The 17265-nt window shown below is 54.8% G+C and overlaps 2 protein-coding genes and 1 long non-coding RNA gene across 4 annotated transcripts in view; 2 read left to right on the top strand and 1 right to left on the bottom strand.

Moving 5' to 3' along the window:
• The window catches only part of LOC127013855 (uncharacterized), a 98838-nt gene that overhangs the window by 2383 nt on the left and 79190 nt on the right, over positions 1-17265 (bottom strand). Inside the window, exons 2-3 of one of the 2 annotated variants that reach the window (XR_007766124.1) lie at positions 5520-8602; positions 3015-3293 (exon numbers count right to left, since the gene is read on the bottom strand). This is a non-coding gene — a long non-coding RNA (uncharacterized LOC127013855). Of the gene's footprint in view, positions 1-3014; positions 3294-5519; positions 8603-17265 lie in introns of those variants that run through there. The other variant, XR_007766125.1, reaches the window with a different exon arrangement.
• LOC127013852 (cartilage-associated protein-like) lies at positions 1400-7192 on the top strand. Its single transcript, XM_050892899.1, has 3 exons — positions 1400-1418; positions 1544-1664; positions 6890-7192. The coding sequence occupies exons 1-3, from the start codon at positions 1414-1416 to the stop codon at positions 7190-7192; spliced, it is 429 nt and encodes a 142-aa protein (XP_050748856.1). The 5' UTR covers positions 1400-1413.
• On the top strand, positions 12149-13133 carry LOC127013851 (cartilage-associated protein-like). The gene is made up of 3 exons (XM_050892898.1): positions 12149-12203; positions 12329-12449; positions 12831-13133. Exons 1-3 carry the CDS (start codon positions 12199-12201, stop codon positions 13131-13133), a joined length of 429 nt encoding a protein of 142 aa, XP_050748855.1. The 5' UTR covers positions 12149-12198.

The following is a 17265-nucleotide window of genomic DNA, read 5'->3' as shown; positions in this document are numbered from 1 at the left end:
TCCCGGTCCTAACCGGGCCGCCCCTGCTTAGCTTCCCTCGGCAGACACCTGAGGGCCGGGTGACGCCACACCGGCCCCGACACCCCTCCCCCCAGCGCCGCTCTTAGCCCCCCGCCCCGCCCGCCCCGGACCCGCTTGCCCCAACACCACCTTGCCCCCACCCACGCCCACACCCTCCCCGCCACGGGGACCCAATGCCTTCCCCCGAACACCCACATCACCCCCACCCCGGACCCGGACCCGGACCCGGACCCGGACCCTTACCTTCCTCACTCTTCCTCTCTCTTACTTCTAGCACCGCCCTTGCCTCCCAAAAACATTCCCTCCTTTCCCCAAATTACACACACACAACCAACCAAACCTCCCCGCACAAAACACCAACGCTACCCACACGCACACCACCACACCCACGCCATTCGCTGCCTTTAAACCCGGCTCCAACACCACACGCAACAACTTCCCTTTCTACATTAAAGCCTCTGCACACACACACAACGCAACCAGCAGGACGTTCAGTTATCACGCTGGGCAGGCACTCTACTCAAAGCCATAGACGCATACCAAAATCACATCACCACCAATGTTTCCAGTTCTTGTCTTACATACTTGACCGATTCTTTCCCCCCCGTGTGGTATGGACAAAGTTGGCAATCTACGCATCACAGCAAAAATCATTCCTACTTACTGTTTCGGAGACACTTAAGGAACGGGCAGGTAGGAATGGGAGAGGGAAACTGGAGAAATCCTCCTCCCTCTCCCTTTCCACTGGTTTTCAATCCCCTTTGCAGTAGGTTTGTGGGGTGCAGTTTGGTGGGTTTGCCTTTAGTGTCCGCTGTTTGTGTAGTCTTTCCTAGCAGATGGCAGTCCAGCTCTGAGCTCTTATCAGGCGGCTTCCCCAGGGCAATTTGGCTACATCTTGCGTTCTGGGAGTAGATGTTTCTGTGCCGCCGCTTGCTCCTCTGGAGGGAGCTTTCTCGTAGCCACTGAGTTTACTTAGGCATGTGTTTTAACATTTCACAAGTGCTTCAGACTTTTTCTTTCTCTCTCACTCTTCCCAAATAGGTGTATATATACCAGGTAGTTTATAAAAATACGTGTGTGTCTCTATATAAAATAAAAAATAGAAATGCATGCACACAGAAGTAAAAAAATAAAACACCTGAACACCTGCCTGCCCATGGGAAGTCGGGAACCAATTCCTTGCTTTGCTTTGCTTTGCTTGCGCGTGCGGCTTTTGCTTTACCTACTAAACTGTCTTCCTCTCACCCCCGGGTTTTTCGCACTTTTACTCTTCCAATGCTCTTCCCCCTCCCACCGGGGGGGCAGTGAGAGTGAGCGAGCGGCTGCGTGGTGCTTAGTTGCCGGCTGGGGTTAAACCAACAGAGCATACGAAAGACTTGGAGACAAAGCCTGATGAGGTATGCTTTTTATTCAGAGTCTGGTCTTTTGGAACTGTTCTCTTACTCCTCCTCTTCTGTGAGATTCAAGGATCTCAGTTGCTTACGTGTTCTCACTCTCCTTTCCCTCTTGCTGTCTTCCTCAGTCATCTCTGTTCTGCCGCCTCGATGCGTTCAGGAATTCTCACCTCTCGTGCTTTTCACTGTTCCATAAATGAGTCACAGTACATCACAGACAGCGGCATACCTGAAAGCTACTACATGCAGGTAACTAGTGGAGCTAAGCAGGTGCACAGAGTTACTCAAATGCACGAGTGCTGTAGCGGCACAACTTAGCCACAGTGATCATGAAATGGTTAGTTTAAACTTTCAGTGTAAAGAAAAAAATGGACAGCAGAGTTGCTACCCTGGGCTTCAGAGAGCAAACATTAAGCTCTTCAGGAGCATTTAACAGAGTAGCTTGGAATCTGCTTGTGAGGCTTAGAGTCCACGATGCTGGTCAGTCTTTAAGAACTCACCGTGTAGAGCACAGTGACAGGCAATTCCACTGTGTCCTAAGTCAGCACGGGCAGGAACAGCTTGGCTGAACAGGATACTCCTCGTGGAGCTCGGAGGAAAAGAAACTGTATGATCTCTGGAAGTAAGGTCAGCTTCGCAGGACGAGTACAGAGTCCGTGGTTTGTTTATGCAGGAGAAGACACGAAGGCCAAGCTCATTAGAGTTGAAACTGGCAGTGTTAGTTTCAGATAACAAGAACTGCTCCTTTTTTTTTGTTATCAGACTAAGAGGAGTGTCAGAAAACAGAACAAGATTCTTCCATGAACACGAGTGTGTTCAGAATAACAGATGTGTAAGCAAAAGCAGTAGCATTCCATGCGGTTCTGCCATCTTTCAATAATCTGCAGCCTTGGGCTGCCAGTCCCCTGCAGTTGGAGGCTACGAAGTGGAACAGTGCTTTCCATTTGTACACTGAAATTGTAAGGACCAGCTGTATCAGCTGAATGTTCACAAGTCCATGCGGCTGATGGATTCATCCAGATACTGAAGAGCCAGCGATGTTAAGGCAGAGCACCTTCTATCATCGTAGCCAAAGGTCTCTGGTGCTCTGGAGTCCTGCTTGACTTGGAAGCTGCCATGTTACTCTCACTACAAAAATGCGTGAGCAAGTCGCAGGGAATACAGACCTTTTGTCTAAACCTGCAGCTTCTGTGAAAACTTTGGTGAAATCTATACCTGAGCAGCTTGCAGCAGTTTAAGATAATGCTATCTCAGGTACAGCTTCACAAAAAGCGCAGTCTGGTTCAAGCCAACTTTTATCTTCAAAGCAGGCACCTGCCTTGGATGAGGGAAGGACAGTCAATCACGTGTTGTCAGCGATACTTAGGAAGGCTTTCTCCCCACGTCACAGCATCCTGACAAGGTAACCAGCACTGTCAAGAGGACAGGTTCAGGTGCGCTGTGAAGCAACTGCGTCTCCTGGAAGGACAGAGCTTCCCAGCACAGGTGTGCGAGTAAGGAACGGGGTAGCGAGTTACTGGCATGATGTCGATCCGGTCGCCGGCGGTGTTCCTCGGGGCTTACAAATATTCTGAGTGGCCGTCTCTGTTCGATAAGAAAATTCAAATTGACTTGCGCTGCCTGGGCTGAACTGCGCTCTTGCTCCAGGGAGAGAGATTCTGCCTCCGAGGTTCTTCCTGCAGAAAGGAGATGGAGCAAAAAACGTTAAGCGCAAGTAGTTGGCGATTGCACTAGGTACGTATTTATCCCTGAGCAATGAGTTGTGTTTGGAAGCCAGCTGTCCTCATGGCATGGGATCGCTTCAGGGAGGAACTTGCGTCTCTGGCTTTAAGTGCTGGCTGGAATTGAACACTGCTGTGTCTGGGGACTCCATTGCTCCTGTAAAAGATGGGCCTGGTCATTTCATTTGGCCAGTTATTTTTAGTTAGCTTCAGTGTTCTTCATGTTAGGGGTTGTCAGAGATGAAAACAGGGGAAGGGGCCTTTGCTGTTCTTTTGCCTTGGTCAGAGACTTGCTGCACCAGCTTAGATCACTTGCTTTCACCTGCCAAATGTGGCTAACAGGGAAACAAAGGCTTTAAAATATTTCTGTTCGGTGGTGTTGTCTAACGTCATATACCCCGAGAACGCTTGAAATTCTTTGATGGAAGGTTTTCTCTAGTCCTATCCTATTGTAGCAAGCTTTTGTAGAGTTTCGTCAGTCTCAGCCATAACCCCACCCCTCAGAGACCATACTTGCTGTCATCCAGTCTTCCCTTTGATAAAGGTCTCCCATGAGGCTGTGCTACTTTTCACACAGCTTGAACCACCTGTGCATCATTCAACTAGCACCATCTAGTTGCTAGCCAAAACGGCGAGGGCCCAGCGCGGCGGCCGGCCTGGCCGGGAGCGGGCAGGACCGCTCAGGAGAAGGAGCCGGGCCGCCGCCGCCGCCGCCGCCGCCCCTGCCCCGGCATCTCCCCTCTCGGCGCAGCCGCAGGCCCAGCACCTGCGCCCTAAGTAACACCACCCCCGAACCGCTCCTGAATTCGAAATGGCCCCAAGTTAATCGTCTTCCTCCGGGGGCGGGAGGAGGCCCCCTACCAGCCGGGAGCCATGCCCGCCCGGCGGCCCCCCGCGCCCCTCACAGCTCGGGGCCGCCGGGCGGGCGGCCACGGGGCCGCACGGCGCAGCCCCCCCGGCGCCGCCGCGGAGCGGGTGCCCTGAGGGCAGGGGGAGGCGAGGGGACTCACCGCCGCCCGGAGGAGTGCCGCCAAGCCGGCCAGCGGGAGCCGCAGCATGACGGGCGGCAGCGGGCTCTCCTCAACCCGCCGTCCCCTGACACGGCGCCCACAGCTGACTGCCCCGCCGGGCCGGGCCTGCTCCGCCCCGCTCCCTGCCCGGGAAACTGCCCGGCGCAGCACGGGCATCCCTCCTTCCCGCCGGCACCCGCAGCACTGGCGCTCTGCCAGCAGTGCCCTGCCTGCCTGCCTGCTCCTGCCGTCGCCTCCCGCCACCTCCCAGGACACCCCACGCTCCAGCCGGCCCAGGGCCGGGGACTTGCCCCAGCTCCTCCGAGGGGACGAAGGAAGCCCCCCCGCCACCTTGGCTGGGCAGAAAGGCCCCGCACCCCTCCAGCCAGCCCAGCCCAGGGAGGTGGAAGATGCGTCTCCCAGGGGACGGGCCGGGCCCAGAGGCGCTGAGGCTGCTAGAGCGCGAGGCCGGCGGGCCAAAAAGGAGGTGGGAGATGGCCCGACCCCCCTTTGCACCCAGGGGCCAATTTGCAGATGGTGCGCGAGGAGGCTTGAGGAGGAGGAGGAGGAAGGCCAGGGCAAGAGAGTGAAGGGCGGGGACCCCCAAAGCGGAAGAAAAGGGGCAGAGCCAAAAGGTGTCTGCGGGCGGTCGCCCATCCCGGTCCTAACCGGGGCCGCCCCTGCTTAGCTTCCCTCGGCAGACACCTGAGGGCCGGGTGACGCCACACCGGCCCCCGACACCCCTCCCCCCAGCGCCGCTCTTAGCCCCCCCGCCCCGCCCGCCCCCGGACCCGCTTGCCCCAACACCACCTTGCCCCCACCCACGCCCACACCCTCCCCGCCACGGGGACCCAATGCCTTCCCCCGAACACCCACATCACCCCCACCCCGGACCCGGACCCGGACCCGGACCCGGACCCGGACCCTTACCTTCCTCACTCTTCCTCTCTCTTACTTCTAGCACCGCCCTTGCCTCCCAAAAACATTCCCTCCTTTCCCCAAATTACACACACACAACCAACCAAACCTCCCCGCACAAAACACCAACGCTACCCACACGCACACCACCACACCCACGCCATTCGCTGCCTTTAAACCCGGCTCCAGCACCACACGCAACAACTTCCCTTTCTACATTAAAGCCTCTGCACACACACACACACAACGCAACCTGTCAGGCAGGGGACAGGACGTTTCAATAACACGCTGGGCAGGCACTCCTCCCATTCTCAAAGCCATAGACGCATACCAAAATCACATCACCACCAATGTTTCCAGTTCTTGTCTTACATACTTGACCGATTCTTTCCCCCCCGTGTGGTATGGACAAAGTTGGCAATCTACGCATCACAGCAAAAATCATTCCTACTTACTGTTTCGGAGACACTTAAGGAACGGGCAGGTAGGAATGGGAGAGGGAAACTGGAGAAATCCCTCCTCCCTCTCCCTTTCCACTGGTTTTCAATCCCCTTTGCAGTAGGTTTGTGGGGTGCAGTTTGGTGGGTTTGCCTTTAGTGTCCGCTGTTTGTGTAGTCTTTCCTAGCAGATGGCAGTCCAGCTCTGAGCTCTTATCAGGCGGCTTCCCCAGGGCAATTTGGCTACATCTTGCGTTCTGGGAGTAGATGTTTCTGTGCCGCCGCTTGCTCCTCTGGAGGGAGCTTTCTCGTAGCCACTGAGTTTACTTAGGCATGTGTTTTAACATTTCACAAGTGCTTCAGACTTTTTCTTTCTCTCTCACTCTTCCCAAATAGGTGTATATATACCAGGTAGTTTATAAAAATACGTGTGTGTCTCTATATAAAATAAAAAATAGAAATGCATGCACACAGAAGTAAAAAAATAAAACACCTGAACACCTGCCTGCCCATGGGAAGTCGGGAACCAATTCCTTGCTTTGCTTTGCTTTGCTTTGCTTGCGCGTGCGGCTTTTGCTTTACCTACTAAACTGTCTTCCTCTCACCCCCCGGGTTTTTCGCACTTTTACTCTTCCAATGCTCTTCCCCCTCCCACCGGGGGGGCAGTGAGAGTGAGCGAGCGGCTGCGTGGTGCTTAGTTGCCGGCTGGGGTTAAACCACAACAGGAGCATACGAAAGACTTGGAGACAAAGCCTGATGAGGTATGCTTTTTATTCAGAGTCTGGTCTTTTGGAACTGTTCTCTTACTCCTCCTCTTCTGTGAGATTCAAGGATCTCAGTTGCTTACGTGTTCTCACTCTCCTTTCCCTCTTGCTGTCTTCCTCAGTCATCTCTGTTCTGCCGCCTCGATGCGTTCAGGAATTCTCACCTCTCGTGCTTTTCACTGTTCCATAAATGAGTCACAGTACATCACAGACAGCGGCATACCTGAAAGCTACTACATGCAGGTAACTAGTGGAGCTAAGCAGGTGCACAGAGTTACTCAAATGCACGAGTGCTGTAGCGGCACAACTTACAAGAACTCGGACATGCGGTGTTAAGACTCCATTAAAAAGCCCTGTCAAAACCTGTGCTTTAGGCTCCCGCTGTTACTTTGGTCCAGCAGGCTCTTCTGTTGTGCTGAAATGGAATTACCTCCTCTGCGCTCTCGGAAATACCTGGTAAAATCCATCAGCCACCTGTAGTTGTTGTCCTCATATGAACTGGATAACAGCTTCTATGTCCAGACGGGATCCGGAAATGCAGAGAGATCCTTTACTGGATTTGATTTTGCACACAGCTTTCCACAGATCACTTACTGCTGCTTTTCATTCCTGCCGATTTTACAGGATCTCTTTCTCAGGGCCGTGAGAGCGTGCAACGGTGACAACTGGCGAACGTCCATCTCGGGCACGGAACTGGCTCCTCCCGATTTCTTCAAAGCCTACGATGACTGTACAGCCGCCTGTGAAGGCTCCCGAGAGAGCAAAGATTTTAAAGACTTCTCTCTCTCCATCGCAGGCGAGTGGTTAGGAAACAGGAAGGGAAGATGTTCCAAAAGTGCGTTTCAGTTTATCCGTGGGATTGGCTACCCAAGTCCCGTTCCTCAGTTTGCAGTGGGAAATGCGCATGGTGCCCCCTGCTCAGTTTAGGCCAATACGAGTTCATTAGATTCCCGGAAAACTGCTTGAATTCTGCTTTCCTTTTTTTTTTTTTTTATCCCAGGAACATAAAGGAGGGCTGTCAGAAAATCAGAACAGAGAGTTCTTCCATGAACACGGAAGTTGTGTGTCAGAATAAAACAGATGTGTAAGGCATAACGACTACTCCATCCAGGTAGCCATAGTTCTCCAGACAGGTCTCCTGACCATCCTTTCAATAGCAGTTTGGCCGCCTTTGAGGCTCAGTGGTCAGCCTGCCTTCAAAATCTGCTTTGTGCATCGCTGGTCATACGTCTCTCCTTTCGCCTAAATACGACAAGTTTCTGTTGCCCATTTTTCATCTTTCCTACAGCAGAGTCTTGCTAGCAGGTAAGATTTCTTTTTCTTGAATGTGTAGCTTCAAAAAAAAAGCCGTTGCGTTGCAAAGAAAAACAGATACCAACCTTTTGATTGCTGTCAAAACGGCGCATGCACACTTCCTATGCTCTTTGGTAGCGAAAGCAACAAGTCATTTCTCCGGTGCTCTGGGCTCACTGCTGTTGACGCTACTGGTGTGGAGAACGCCTGCCATGTTTTCTCCACCAACTTAAAAACACGAAAAATGCGACAGAATTTCCAAGTCGCTAGGAGGAAAACCAGCCCAACTTTTTGTCCTAAAGCCAGCAGACATGTTGGTGAGGGGAAACTTTGGTGAAATACGTGGATACCTGAGCAGCTCCACAGTTTCTCCCAGTGGGGAACTGGTATCCCCCGGTACAGCTGACACAAAATAGCTCTTGCAGGCTGTTCCTCAAGCCAGGCTTTACTCTTGGGCAAAGCAGGCAGGTGCCTAGGACAGCAGGTAAGGAGGGAAGGTCAAATCACAGGTGGTAAAGCAAGAAACAGAGGCTTTCTTCCCCAGCGGGTCAGAGCCCTGACATCAGGATAACCCCCAAGCCACTGTCAAGAGGACAGCGTCCGTGCTCAGCTGTGATTGGCACTTGCTCTCGTCCTTCCTCTTCCTCCTTGGAAGGAAAGGACAATTCCCAGCACTAGTGGCGAGAAGGAAGGGTAGGAGTTACTGCATGATGTCATCACGGCCGTGTGCGCGCCTTACAAATATTCTGTTCTTGCGATAAGAAAATTCAAATTGACTTGCGCTGCCTGGGCTGAACTGCGCTCTTGCTCCAGGGAGAGAGATTCTGCCTCCGAGGTTCTTCCTGCAGAAAGGAGATGGAGCAAAAAACGTTAAGCGCAAGTAGTTGGCGATTGCACTAGGTACGTATTTATCCCTGAGCAATGAGTTGTGTTTGGAAGCCAGCTGTCCTCATGGCATGGGATCGCTTCAGGGAGGAACTTGCGTCTCTGGCTTTAAGTGCTGGCTGGAATTGAACACTGCTGTGTCTGGGGACTCCATTGCTCCTGTAAAAGATGGGCCTGGTCATTTCATTTGGCCAGTTATTTTTAGTTAGCTTCAGTGTTCTTCATGTTAGGGGTTGTCAGAGATGAAAACAGGGGAAGGGGCCTTTGCTGTTCTTTTGCCTTGGTCAGAGACTTGCTGCACCAGCTTAGATCACTTGCTTTCACCTGCCAAATGTGGCTAACAGGGAAACAAAGGCTTTAAAATATTTCTGTTCGGTGGTGTTGTCTAACGTCATATACCCCGAGAACGCTTGAAATTCTTTGATGGAAGGTTTTCTCTAGTCCTATCCTATTGTAGCAAGCTTTTGTAGAGTTTCGTCAGTCTCAGCCATAACCCCACCCCTCAGAGACCATACTTGCTGTCATCCAGTCTTCCCTTTGATAAAGGTCTCCCATGAGGCTGTGCTACTTTTCACACAGCTTGAACCACCTGTGCATCATTCAACTAGCACCATCTAGTTGCTAGCCAAAACGGCGAGGGCCCAGCGCGGCGGCCGGCCTGGCCGGGAGCGGGCAGGACCGCTCAGGAGAAGGAGCCGGGCCGCCGCCGCCGCCGCCGCCGCCCCTGCCCCGGCATCTCCCCTCTCGGCGCAGCCGCAGGCCCAGCACCTGCGCCCTAAGTAACACCACCCCCGAACCGCTCCTGAATTCGAAATGGCCCCAAGTTAATCGTCTTCCTCCGGGGGCGGGAGGAGGCCCCCTACCAGCCGGGAGCCATGCCCGCCCGGCGGCCCCCCGCGCCCCTCACAGCTCGGGGCCGCCGGGCGGGCGGCCACGGGGCCGCACGGCGCAGCCCCCCCGGCGCCGCCGCGGAGCGGGTGCCCTGAGGGCAGGGGGAGGCGAGGGGACTCACCGCCGCCCGGAGGAGTGCCGCCAAGCCGGCCAGCGGGAGCCGCAGCATGACGGGCGGCAGCGGGCTCTCCTCAACCCGCCGTCCCCTGACACGGCGCCCACAGCTGACTGCCCCGCCGGGCCGGGCCTGCTCCGCCCCGCTCCCTGCCCGGGAAACTGCCCGGCGCAGCACGGGCATCCCTCCTTCCCGCCGGCACCCGCAGCACTGGCGCTCTGCCAGCAGTGCCCTGCCTGCCTGCCTGCTCCTGCCGTCGCCTCCCGCCACCTCCCAGGACACCCCACGCTCCAGCCGGCCCAGGGCCGGGGACTTGCCCCAGCTCCTCCGAGGGGACGAAGGAAGCCCCCCCCGCCACCTTGGCTGGGCAGAAAGGCCCCGCACCCCTCCAGCCAGCCCAGCCCAGGGAGGTGGAAGATGCGTCTCCCAGGGGACGGGCCGGGCCCAGAGGCGCTGAGGCTGCTAGAGCGCGAGGCCGGCGGGCCAAAAAGGAGGTGGGAGATGGCCCGACCCCCCTTTGCACCCAGGGGCCAATTTGCAGATGGTGCGCGAGGAGGCTTGAGGAGGAGGAGGAGGAAGGCCAGGGCAAGAGAGTGAAGGGCGGGGACCCCCAAAGCGGAAGAAAAGGGGCAGAGCCAAAAGGTGTCTGCGGGCGGTCGCCCATCCCGGTCCTAACCGGGGCCGCCCCTGCTTAGCTTCCCTCGGCAGACACCTGAGGGCCGGGTGACGCCACACCGGCCCCCGACACCCCTCCCCCCAGCGCCGCTCTTAGCCCCCCCGCCCCGCCCGCCCCCGGACCCGCTTGCCCCAACACCACCTTGCCCCCACCCACGCCCACACCCTCCCCGCCACGGGGACCCAATGCCTTCCCCCGAACACCCACATCACCCCCACCCCGGACCCGGACCCGGACCCGGACCCGGACCCGGACCCTTACCTTCCTCACTCTTCCTCTCTCTTACTTCTAGCACCGCCCTTGCCTCCCAAAAACATTCCCTCCTTTCCCCAAATTACACACACACAACCAACCAAACCTCCCCGCACAAAACACCAACGCTACCCACACGCACACCACCACACCCACGCCATTCGCTGCCTTTAAACCCGGCTCCAGCACCACACGCAACAACTTCCCTTTCTACATTAAAGCCTCTGCACACACACACACACAACGCAACCTGTCAGGCAGGGGACAGGACGTTTCAATAACACGCTGGGCAGGCACTCCTCGCATTCTCAAAGCCATAGACGCATACCAAAATCACATCACCACCAATGTTTCCAGTTCTTGTCTTACATACTTGACCGATTCTTTCCCCCCCGTGTGGTATGGACAAAGTTGGCAATCTACGCATCACAGCAAAAATCATTCCTACAGACTCGACTTGGGGAAGAAATTAGTTTAATTTATTGCTAGTCAAATTAGAGCAGGATAATGAGAAATAAACCCAAATCTTAAAACACCTTCCCCCACCCCTCCCTTCTTCCCAGGCTTAACTTTACTCCTTATTTTCTCTACCTCCTCCCCCCCGAGCGGCGCAGGGGGACAGGGAATGGGGTTTGGGTCAGTTCATCACACGTCGTTTCTGCCGCTCCTTCCTCCTCAGGGGGAGGAGGACTCACACTCTTCCCCTGCTCCAGCGTGGGGTCCCTCCCACGGGAGACAGTCCTTCACCAACTGCTCCAGCATGGGTCCCATCCACGGGGTGTAGTCCTTCAGGAACAGACTGCTTCAGCGTGGGTCCCCCGCGGGGTCACAAGTCCTGCCAGCAAACCTGCTTCAGCGTGGGCTCCTCTCTCCACGGGGCCACGGGTCCGCAGGTCCTGCCAGGAGCCTGCTCCAGCGCGGGCTTCCCACGGGGTCACAGCGTCCTTCGGGATCATCTACTTATTCTGTTTCTGAGACACTTAATGGTTTTTTTTTTTTTTTTTTTTTTTTTTTTTTTTTTTTTTTTTTTTTTTTTTTTTTTTTTTTTTTTTTTTTTTTTTTTTTTTTTTTTTTTTTTTTTACTTACTGTTTCGGAGACACTTAAGGAACGGGCAGGTAGGAATGGGAGAGGGAAACTGGAGAAATCCCTCCTCCCTCTCCCTTTCCACTGGTTTTCAATCCCCTTTGCAGTAGGTTTGTGGGGTGCAGTTTGGTGGGTTTGCCTTTAGTGTCCGCTGTTTGTGTAGTCTTTCCTAGCAGATGGCAGTCCAGCTCTGAGCTCTTATCAGGCGGCTTCCCCAGGGCAATTTGGCTACATCTTGCGTTCTGGGAGTAGATGTTTCTGTGCCGCCGCTTGCTCCTCTGGAGGGAGCTTTCTCGTAGCCACTGAGTTTACTTAGGCATGTGTTTTAACATTTCACAAGTGCTTCAGACTTTTTCTTTCTCTCTCACTCTTCCCAAATAGGTGTATATATACCAGGTAGTTTATAAAAATACGTGTGTGTCTCTATATAAAATAAAAAATAGAAATGCATGCACACAGAAGTAAAAAAATAAAACACCTGAACACCTGCCTGCCCATGGGAAGTCGGGAACCAATTCCTTGCTTTGCTTTGCTTTGCTTTGCGCGTGCGGCTTTTGCTTTACCTACTAAACTGTCTTCCTCTCACCCCCCGGGTTTTTCGCACTTTTACTCTTCCAATGCTCTTCCCCCTCCCACCGGGGGGGCAGTGAGAGTGAGCGAGCGGCTGCGTGGTGCTTAGTTGCCGGCTGGGGTTAAACCACAACAGGAGCATACGAAAGACTTGGAGACAAAGCCTGATGAGGTATGCTTTTTATTCAGAGTCTGGTCTTTTGGAACTGTTCTCTTACTCCTCCTCTTCTGTGAGATTCAAGGATCTCAGTTGCTTACGTGTTCTCACTCTCCTTTCCCTCTTGCTGTCTTCCTCAGTCATCTCTGTTCTGCCGCCTCGATGCGTTCAGGAATTCTCACCTCTCGTGCTTTTCACTGTTCCATAAATGAGTCACAGTACATCACAGACAGCGGCATACCTGAAAGCTACTACATGCAGGTAACTAGTGGAGCTAAGCAGGTGCACAGAGTTACTCAAATGCACGAGTGCTGTAGCGGCACAACTTACAAGAACTCGGACATGCGGTGTTAAGACTCCATTAAAAAGCCCTGTCAAAACCTGTGCTTTAGGCTCCCGCTGTTACTTTGGTCCAGCAGGCTCTTCTGTTGTGCTGAAATGGAATTACCTCCTCTGCGCTCTCGGAAATACCTGGTAAAATCCATCAGCCACCTGTAGTTGTTGTCCTCATATGAACTGGATAACAGCTTCTATGTCCAGACGGGATCCGGAAATGCAGAGAGATCCTTTACTGGATTTGATTTTGCACACAGCTTTCCACAGATCACTTACTGCTGCTTTTCATTCCTGCCGATTTTACAGGATCTCTTTCTCAGGGCCGTGAGAGCGTGCAACGGTGACAACTGGCGAACGTCCATCTCGGGCACGGAACTGGCTCCTCCCGATTTCTTCAAAGCCTACGATGACTGTACAGCCGCCTGTGAAGGCTCCCGAGAGAGCAAAGATTTTAAAGACTTCTCTCTCTCCATCGCAGGCGAGTGGTTAGGAAACAGGAAGGGAAGATGTTCCAAAAGTGCGTTTCAGTTTATCCGTGGGATTGGCTACCCAAGTCCCGTTCCTCAGTTTGCAGTGGGAAATGCGCATGGTGCCCCCTGCTCAGTTTAGGCCAATACGAGTTCATTAGATTCCCGGAAAACTGCTTGAATTCTGCTTTCCTTTTTTTTTTTTTTTATCCCAGGAACATAAAGGAGGGCTGTCAGAAAATCAGAACAGAGAGTTCTTCCATGAACACGGAAGTTGTGTGTCAGAATAAAACAGATGTGTAAGGCATAACGACTACTCCATCCAGGTAGCCATAGTTCTCCAGACAGGTCTCCTGACCATCCTTTCAATAGCAGTTTGGCCGCCTTTGAGGCTCAGTGGTCAGCCTGCCTTCAAAATCTGCTTTGTGCATCGCTGGTCATACGTCTCTCCTTTCGCCTAAATACGACAAGTTTCTGTTGCCCATTTTTCATCTTTCCTACAGCAGAGCCTTGCTAGCAGGTAAGATTTCTTTTTCTTGAATGTGTAGCTTCAAAAAAAAAAGCCGTTGCGTTGCAAAGAAAAACAGATACCAACCTTTTGATTGCTGTCAAAACGGCGCATGCACACTTCCTATGCTCTTTGGTAGCGAAAGCAACAAGTCATTTCTCCGGTGCTCTGGGCTCACTGCTGTTGACGCTACTGGTGTGGAGAACGCCTGCCATGTTTTCTCCACCAACTTAAAAACACGAAAAATGCGACAGAATTTCCAAGTCGCTAGGAGGAAAACCAGCCCAACTTTTTGTCCTAAAGCCAGCAGACATGTTGGTGAGGGGAAACTTTGGTGAAATACGTGGATACCTGAGCAGCTCCACAGTTTCTCCCAGTGGGGAACTGGTATCCCCCGGTACAGCTGACACAAAATAGCTCTTGCAGGCTGTTCCTCAAGCCAGGCTTTACTCTTGGGCAAAGCAGGCAGGTGCCTAGGACAGCAGGTAAGGAGGGAAGGTCAAATCACAGGTGGTAAAGCAAGAAACAGAGGCTTTCTTCCCCAGCGGGTCAGAGCCCTGACATCAGGATAACCCCCAAGCCACTGTCAAGAGGACAGCGTCCGTGCTCAGCTGTGATTGGCACTTGCTCTCGTCCTTCCTCTTCCTCCTTGGAAGGAAAGGACAATTCCCAGCACTAGTGGCGAGAAGGAAGGGTAGGAGTTACTGCATGATGTCATCACGGCCGTGTGCGCGCCTTACAAATATTCTGTTCTTGAGATAAGAAAATTCAAATTGACTTGCGCTGCCTGGGCTGAACTGCGCTCTTGCTCCAGGGAGAGAGATTCTGCCTCCGAGGTTCTTCCTGCAGAAAGGAGATGGAGCAAAAAACGTTAAGCGCAAGTAGTTGGCGATTGCACTAGGTACGTATTTATCCCTGAGCAATGAGTTGTGTTTGGAAGCCAGCTGTCCTCATGGCATGGGATCGCTTCAGGGAGGAACTTGCGTCTCTGGCTTTAAGTGCTGGCTGGAATTGAACACTGCTGTGTCTGGGGACTCCATTGCTCCTGTAAAAGATGGGCCTGGTCATTTCATGGCCAGTAGTAGCCAGTGTTCTTCATGTAGGGGTTGTCAGAGATGAAACAGGGGAAGGGGCCTTTGCTGTTCTTTTGCCTGGTCAGAGACTTGCTGCACCAGCTTAGATCACTTGCTTTCACCTGCCAATGTGGCTAACAGGGAAACAAAGGCTTTAAAATATTCTGTTCGGTGGTGTTGTCTAACGTCATATACCCGAGAACGCTTGAAATTCTTGATGGAAGGTTTTCTCTAGTCCTATCCTATGTAGCAAGCTTTTGTAGAGTTCGTCAGTCTCAGCCATAACCCACCCCTCAGAGACCATACTTGCTGTCATCCAGTCTTCCCTTTGATAAAGGTCTCCATGAGCTGTGCTACTTTTCACCAGCTTGAACCACCTGTGCATCATTCACTAGCACCATCTAGTTGCTAGCCAAACGGCGAGGCCCAGCGCGGCGGCCGCCTGGCCGGAGCGGGCAGGACCGCTCAGGAGAAGGAGCCGGGCCGCCGCCGCCGCCGCCGCCCCTGCCCCGCATCTCCCCTCTCGCGCAGCCGCAGGCCCAGCACCTGCGCCCTAAGTAACACCACCCCGAACCGCTCCTGAATTCGAAATGGCCCAGTTAATCGTCTTCCTCCGGGGCGGGAGGAGGCCCCTACCAGCCGGGAGCCATGCCCGCCCGGCGGCCCCCCGCGCCCCTCACAGCTCGGGCCGCCGGCGGGCGGCCACGGGCCGCACGGCGCAGCCCCCCGCGCCGCCGCGGAGCGGGTGCCCTGAGGGCAGGGGGAGGCGAGGGGACTCACCGCCGCCCGGAGGAGTGCCGCCAAGCCGGCCAGCGGGAGCCGCAGCATGACGGGCGGCAGCGGGCTCTCCTCAACCCGCCGTCCCCTGACACGGCGCCCATGAGCTGACTGCCCCGCCGGGCCGGGCCTGCTCCGCCCCGCTCCCTGCCCGGGAAACTGCCCGGCGCAGCACGGGCATCCCTCCTTCCCGCCGGCACCCGCAGCACTGGCGCTCTGCCAGCAGTGCCCTGCCTGCCTGCCTGCTCCTGCCGTCGCCTCCCGCCACCTCCCAGGACACCCCACGCTCCAGCCGGCCCAGGGCCGGGGACTTGCCCCAGCTCCTCCGAGGGGACGAAGGAAGCCCCCCCCGCCACCTTGGCTGGGCAGAAAGGCCCCGCACCCCTCCAGCCAGCCCAGCCCAGGGAGGTGGAAGATGCGTCTCCCAGGGGACGGGCCGGGCCCAGAGGCGCTGAGGCTGCTAGAGCGCGAGGCCGGCGGGCCAAAAAGGAGGTGGGAGATGGCCCGACCCCCCTTTGCACCCAGGGGCCAATTTGCAGATGGTGCGCGAGGAGGCTTGAGGAGGAGGAGGAGGAAGGTCCAGGGCAAGAGAGTGAAGGGCGGGACCCCCAAAGCGGAAAAGGGGCAGAGCCAAAAGGTGTCTGCGGGCGGTCGCCCATCCGGTCCTAACCGGGCCGCCCCTGCTTAGCTTCCCTCGGCAGACACCTGAGGGCCGGGTGACGCCACACCGGCCCCGACACCCCTCCCCCCAGCGCCGCTCTTAGCCCCCCCGCCCGCCCGCCCCGGACCCGCTTGCCCCAACACCACCTTGCCCCCACCCACGCCCACACCCTCCCCGCCACGGGGACCCAATGCCTTCCCCCGAACACCCACATCACCCCCACCCCGGACCACGGACCCGGACCCGGACCCGGACCCTTACCTTCCTCACTCTTCCTCTCTCTTACTTCTAGCACCGCCCTTGCCTCCCAAAAACATTCCCTCCTTTCCCCAAATTACACACACACAACCAACCAAACCTCCCCGCACAAAACACCAACGCTACCCACACGCACACCACCACACCCACGCCATTCGCTGCCTTTAAACCCGGCTCCAACACCACACGCAACAACTTCCCTTTCTACATTAAACACACACCAGGGATGTTTTCGTTATCCGCTGAGCAGTGCTTACACAGAGTCCAAGGCCTTTTTCTGCTTCTCACCCCTCCCCACCAGCCAGGAGGCTGGGGTGCACAAGAAGCTGGGAGGGGACACAGACAGGACAGCTGGGGATGCAGGCAACTGACCAAAGGGATATTCCATACCATATGACATCATGCTCAGCAATATAAAGCTGGGGGAAGCAGAAGGAGGAAGGGGGGACGTTCTGAGACTGAGTACGGCATTTGTCTTCCCAAGTTAACCGTTTACATCGTGAGCGAGCCCCGCTTCCCTGGAGAAGGCACTGAACACCTGCCTGCCCATGGGAAGTCGGGAAGGAATTCCTTGCTTTGCTTTGCTTGCGTGCACGGCTTTTGCTTTACCTCCTAAACTGTCTTCCTCTCACCCCACGGGTTTTCTCACTTTTAGCTCTTCCTATTCTCTCCCCCATCCCACTAGGAGGGAGGAGAGGAGCGAGCGGCTGTGTGGTGCTTAGTTGCTGGCTGGGGTTAAACCATGACAGACCTCAGTGAAATGAAGCACATAATAGAATTGCATGTATTCGAGTACCAGCCACAAAGAGAGCACCGACGAGTTATTCTCATAGGCAATTAGGAGAAATTTCTGGATCGGTAGCCCTTGTCCTTATGGGAGATTTAAACTTCCCAGATATCAACTGGGAATATCATACTGCTGTGACGAGCACGTCTTGGAAATTCTTGAAGCTTGTAAGAGGTAACTTCTTCTCACAGGTACTCAGTGAGCCAACTA

The sequence above is a fragment of the Gymnogyps californianus genome, chromosome 2 (assembly GCF_018139145.2).
Source record: "Gymnogyps californianus isolate 813 chromosome 2, ASM1813914v2, whole genome shotgun sequence".
NCBI lineage: Eukaryota > Metazoa > Chordata > Aves > Accipitriformes > Cathartidae > Gymnogyps > Gymnogyps californianus.
This window is presented reverse-complemented; position numbering and strand designations above follow the sequence as displayed.